Source organism: Cryptomeria japonica, chromosome 11 (genome assembly GCF_030272615.1).
Source record: "Cryptomeria japonica chromosome 11, Sugi_1.0, whole genome shotgun sequence".
Lineage (NCBI taxonomy): Eukaryota > Viridiplantae > Streptophyta > Pinopsida > Cupressales > Cupressaceae > Cryptomeria > Cryptomeria japonica.
In genome coordinates, this window is record NC_081415.1 from 57825245 (window position 1) to 57831161 (window position 5917).

At 37.3% G+C, this 5917-nt stretch overlaps 1 protein-coding gene across 1 annotated transcript; it reads right to left on the minus strand.

Annotated features, from left to right (window-relative positions):
• Nucleotides 1–207: 207 nt before the first annotated feature.
• Nucleotides 208–1140, minus strand: LOC131051344 (uncharacterized). Its single transcript, XM_057985810.1, has one exon. It carries the CDS (start codon nucleotides 1138–1140, stop codon nucleotides 208–210), a length of 933 nt encoding a protein of 310 aa, XP_057841793.1.
• Between the last annotated feature and the right edge of the window lie 4777 nt (nucleotides 1141–5917).

Consider the following 5917-nt stretch of genomic DNA (forward strand, 5'->3'; position numbering starts at 1 on the left):
AAATGTTCAAAGAAGAATTATGGTGGAGGAAGTGAAATGAAAGACAAGAAAGCAGAATGAGATGGAGATGACATGGAATGAAATGGAAAAATAAATTCCAAGTGGACATGAAGTGTTTATTATTATTTTTGACAACTTTCATCAAGTAAATGGTGGACCTAGAGGCTCACCTTCAATGGTTGCAGGAAGAGTTGTAAGTGGTTGAAATTATTGAAGAAACTCTTCCTTAGTGCATGGTTTATGATATAGGCAAAGTCCGTGGCCATTGACAAGCAGTTCAAACCTTGCATTATCGATAGTTTCCAACGTGATTGTGCCATTATCAAACACTTGTTCAATTTCATAAGGGCATAGCCACCTTGTTTGTAACTTCCCCAGATTATCCTTGAATCTTGAATCGTACAATAAAGCCCAGTCCTCAACATGAAAATTTTTAGGTTTGATGTATTTATCATGCCACTTAATGCGATGTTGTTGGACTAAAAGTGTATTCTGCAATGTTGATTTCCTCAATTCATCCAATTGATTAAGATGCAATATTCTTTCTTGTTCCTTTGACAATTGCATACCCAATTGTACTGTTGTATGCAGAGTTTTATGCTCAAATTCAATGGGAATGACAACATGTTTACCATAAACTAGGTCAAAGGGTGTAAACCTTGTTGTTGTTTTCCAGGGTGTGCAGTAGGCCCAGACTACTTCTGGGAGGTGATTTGCCCAATCTTTCCTATGCAGTTCAATTGTTTTTGTGAAGATGACCTCAATTTCTCTGTTAGTCACTTCAGCTTGACCATTGGCCTGAGGATGATAGGATGTAGACTTTTTATGTCTAATAGTATACTCCTCTATCATAGTAGCAATCAGGCTAGATGTGAATTGTGCACCTTGATCAGTTACAACTTCTCGAGGTACTCCATATCTGGTAAATATATCCTTATACAAAAACTTTGCAACTTTATTATCCCTGGCATGTTTCGTTTCTTTGACTTCAACCCATTTAGTTAGGTAGTTGGTACAAACTAAAATGTAGGATTTTCCATTAGATGGAGGACCAATGAAGTCCATACCCCATTTATCAAACGGAGTAACAACTACTTGAGGATGCAGTGACATCTCATCTGACTTTGTTGGGTGCCCCATCCTCTGGCATCTATCACATTTTCTAGTATAGTTAGTTGCATCCTTATGTAGAGTAGGCCAATAATTCCCTTTGTTAAGTATCTTGATGGTTGTTCTTTTGGTTGCAAAATGACCACCACACGGTTCATCATGGCATGCATGGAGGATGTCAAATGTTTCATCTTCTCTAATGCATCTTCTCATAACATTGTCTAGTCCAGTATAGAACAAACATCCATTTACCCATGTGTGTGGAAAGCTCTTATCAATCAAAATTCTCTTATCCTTTGGGGAAAAGGAGTTAGGTACCTTACCCATAACTAAGTAATTAGGTATATATGCATACCATGGTAAGTGCACTATGATTGCAACCAAATGCTCATCCGAAAAAGAGTCATCTATTATAGGATCATCAAGTTGGTGTGTAAGTCTAGATAATAAATCAACAACAACATTTGACTTTCTTGGTTTGTCAATGATGGTAATATCAAATTCTTGCATCAAGAGAAGCCATCTTGCCAGCCTTGCTAAAACAATTGGCTCGTTCATAAGGTATCTTATTGTTGTACGATCAGTATAAATAAAGACTTGGCATCCTGTAATGTAATGTATGAACTTATTGAGAGCATATATGACTGCTAAAATCTCCTTTTTTGTGACAGTGTAATTGAGTTCAACTCCCTGCAAATTTTTGCTAGTGAAATAGACTGCATTTTCTAGGGCTTCTTCTTTTTTAGCAAGAACTCCTCCTACTGCATGGTCAGAGGCATCAATATATATATATAGAAAGGTAGGTTCCACTTGGGCCCTTGTAGGACTGGTGCACGTGTGAGTACTATTTTGAGCTCTTGAAATGTTTTGTCACACAATGGTGTCCATTGAAAGTACACATCTTTTAACAAAAAGACCATACAAAGGGCTTGTAATGGTACTAAATTTTTTGATAAATCTCCTATAGTAACCAGGATGCCCCAAAAAAATACGTACATATTTTTGCTTGGTAGGGACTGGAAGAGTTTGAATTACCTCAATTTTAGTAGAGTTCACTTGAATTCCTTTAGCTGAAATGTAATGTCCCAAGATTACTCCTTCTTGCATCATAAGAAAGCATTTCTCACTATTGAGGGACAAATTATTTTCTTTGCACCTCTATAGAACCCTAGATAGATTATCAAGTGCTTCTTGAAATTCATCACCATATGTGGTGAAATCATCCATATAAATCTCCATACAATTATATGAGATGTCTACAAAAATACTTAGAACTGCTCTTTGGAATGTTGTTGGATCATTACATAACCCAAATGGAAGGACAAAATAGGCATAGGTTCCCTAGGGACAAGTGAATGTTGTCTTGTCCTGGTCCTCTGGTGCAATTTGAATTTGATTATAACCACCAAATCCATCAAGAAATGAGAAATATTTCTTACCTGCCAGAGATTCAAGTACCCGATCAATGAAAGGTAGTGGAAAGTGATATTTTTTGGTAGCTTTGATCAATTCTTTGTAATCTACACATACTCTCCATTTGTCGTTCTTTTTAGGAACAATTACCGATGGTGAAACCCATTGACTGTTTGAGATGGGGTAAATGAATTCGACATCCAATAGCTTTTGTAATTCTATCTTCACAATTTCTCTAAGGGTTGGATTAACTCTTCTCAGAGGTTGTCTAATTGGATTAGTGTTCTCCTAAATGTAAATTCTGTGAGTACATAGCTTAGGATCTAAGCCCATCATATCAGTGTAATCCCAAGCAAAGGCAGATTTTTGTTCCTACAACAATTCTCTCAATGACTTCTCCTGATGTGTTGAGAGTTGATTGTTAACAATGAGTTGCTTTCCAGTTGCCACTTCAATTTGTTTAATCATTTCTTTCATTGAGGCGTCATTCACACTAGGCAGCTTGACTTCTCTAGGTAACAAGGTGTGAAGAAATACTAGGGTAAGCAAATCAGATGTTTGTAATAACTGTTTTGAAGAGCATTCAAAATTACCAGCAGTATCTTTTGTTGGAGCTTCTTGTGTACATGTATTATTCAACTATTGTATCAACAAATGATCTTCATCATAGAGTTAGAGAAGAGGACCTCTATCAATCATTGTAAGTTTTACCATAGATTTAACATCTTCTTCAGATTCATCTCCCAAATTAGGCCAGACGAAGTTTCCTGATTCTTCTTGAGGTTAAGAAGGTGGAAAGAGTGTCAATTTTTTTGTACTATCTCCATTTGAAATAGTCATGTCCCCAGATCTGCAACCAATATAAGCATCTGCAGTAGCCAACCAAGGTCTTCCCAAAATAACTGGATAGCCTCCCAAAGTAGTCTTAGGTGATAGAATCATAAAATTAGCAGGATACTACCAAGATTCAAGAGTCACTACAATATCTTTTATGATACCATCCGGTTTAACTATGGAACTATCAGCTAATTGGAGGATTGTATGAGTAGGTCTTATATGGGCCAAATTTAGACTTTGCATAATCTCCTTGGTCATTACATTAATAGAAGCTCCTAGGTCTATGAGAGCATTTTGAATCATGACTCCATTTATCATAATTGAAACAAATGGAGTACCAGGGTTTGAGTACTTAGGCATGATCACTTTTCCTAGCATGATGTCAACTAGTTTACCCAAGACATGAACTATTGTAGGGTCCTTTTTCTTCTGTCCAGATTTCTTTAAACAAACTTCCCTAAGAGCTTTGCTATATATAGGTATATCCTTAATGGCCTAGAAAAGAGGAATTTTTATGGAGACTTGCTTAAGCTGATCCAGAAAATCAAATGTTGGGTCATGAACAAATTTTGGTTGAGCCAATCTTTGAGGGAATGGAGGGTTTGGATCTTTAGGATCATTAGGTGACAAAATTGAGGTAGATTCAACTATTTCTTCCTCCTCATTGGTTAACTCTGTGATTACTGGAGTAGCTGGTGATTGCAAAGTTTTTCCTAACCTTAGATGAACATCACTGATATTAACTAAGAAGGCAAGATATTGGTTAAACTCTGCTGAATACACAGGTTGTTGTTGTGGTTTATTGTTAGGATTAGGGGCAGGCTGGGTAGGAAGTTGTGTAGTTCTTGGCGGAACATTTGCAGGTGGCATAATAGATGGCTGAGAGTTTGGAGGTGGATTAACCTAATTGGGCCATTGATGTCCTCTCCAAGGCCATTGTTGTCCTCTGTGGTTTATTGTTAGGATTAGGGGTAGGCTAGGTAGGAAGTTTTGTAGTTCTTGGTGGAACATTTGCAGGTGGCATAATAGATGGTTGAGAGTTTGGAGGTGGGTTAACCTAATTGGGCCATTGTTGTCCTAGATTGTTGAGCCTACCAATTCACTTAAGGTGGCTGCCATTGAGCTTGGGATCCGGATCAAGAATTAGATTGATAGTTCCATTGAGGGTTCCCATAATTGCCACTCTTAGGAGGATATTGGCTTTGCCATTGATTATTAGATGCATATGAATATGGACCATTAAAAGACAAAGGATCAGGTGGCATACCTTATCTTTGAACCCATGGTTTTCTTTGTGCTACAAAGAAAATTTCTCTGTCATCATCCTCAATTTGATGAAATTCTGATTGATGTATTTTGTTGTCAGTACTAGCCAACTTTTTACATCTGCACTCCTTTTTCTTCTGTCTGCAATGTGGACAAAATTTAGACAACATTGCTTCTGTAGCTTCTTGTTTCTGTTTGGCTTGGAGAGTGTCAATTTGTGTGGCCATATTGTTGACGATGTTAAAAATCTTTGAGCAGATTGGTCAAATCCATTTTTGAAACTCCAGAGTTAGATTTGCTTCCTAATGACATGTACTTGGATCCTCTGGGCTTCCTTAATGTAGTTCTTGAATAATTTTGGTAGAGTAGTTGTATGTCACTCCATGTAGCTTGAGTAATATCTCTTCTAGCCATGAGGTTGAGAGAATCTATACATTCTTCATTGACTCCCCTTAAGAAGACCATTTTTTGTGAATCTTCACTCAACTGATTGTGTTGGGATTTCTTCAGACAAAAGAGAAACCTTCCTACTTAATCTTCTAGGGACTCTTCATCTTTTTGTTGCATCTTGAAAATATCATCTCCCTTCATATCACTTCCCCTACAATAATATTTGTGTTTCTTAATGAACTTTTCTTCCATGTTGTCTCGGTCAGTGACAAAATCTTCTCCTAAAGACATGAACCATTGGAGAGCAGAATCCTTCAAGGTGGATGGAAACAATTTGAGGCGGTGTCCAGCTGTAGTGTAATCATAGCTTCTGCATAGAACATCAAATTCAAAGAGAAAGGTATCTGGATCTTCTGTAATAAGGCCATAAAAGTGAGAAAAAACATAAGGAGGGATGTTTTTCAGATTGGCATTGGCTCCTTGTGGAGGTATGGGAAATTTGAAGGTTAGTTTAGGGGGTGGGGGTGGATTATTTCCACCACTGCCTCTGCCAACCATAATGCCTTGGTAAACAACTAATGCAGCGGTTAGATCTTCATAAGGTGGTGGTTCTGGTGGAGGAATTCAGTTATCTAAATCTGCAAAGAGTTGCACAAAATGATCAAGTTTTAGCTTAATGGGATTTTCAGGTTGATATTTGTCAAAGTTATCCAAATTAGGAAGGAATCTCCCAAGGGGATCTCTTCTTCTTCGATGCATACAAATTTTGAAAAGTTAACATCTGTACTGCATTCAAAAACATAAATGACTTACACTATACCGAAGATGAAATGCTACTAATATACTGTTTTGACAAATGAAATCCTATTGTTCCCATAAACTCTCAATTTGTTGCCATCCC

Excerpts from the sequence above, each read along its gene's own strand:
- LOC131051344 (XM_057985810.1), bottom strand. The coding sequence starts at position 1,140 with ATGGGGCACCCAACAAAGTCAGATGAGATGTCACTGCATCCTCAAGTA.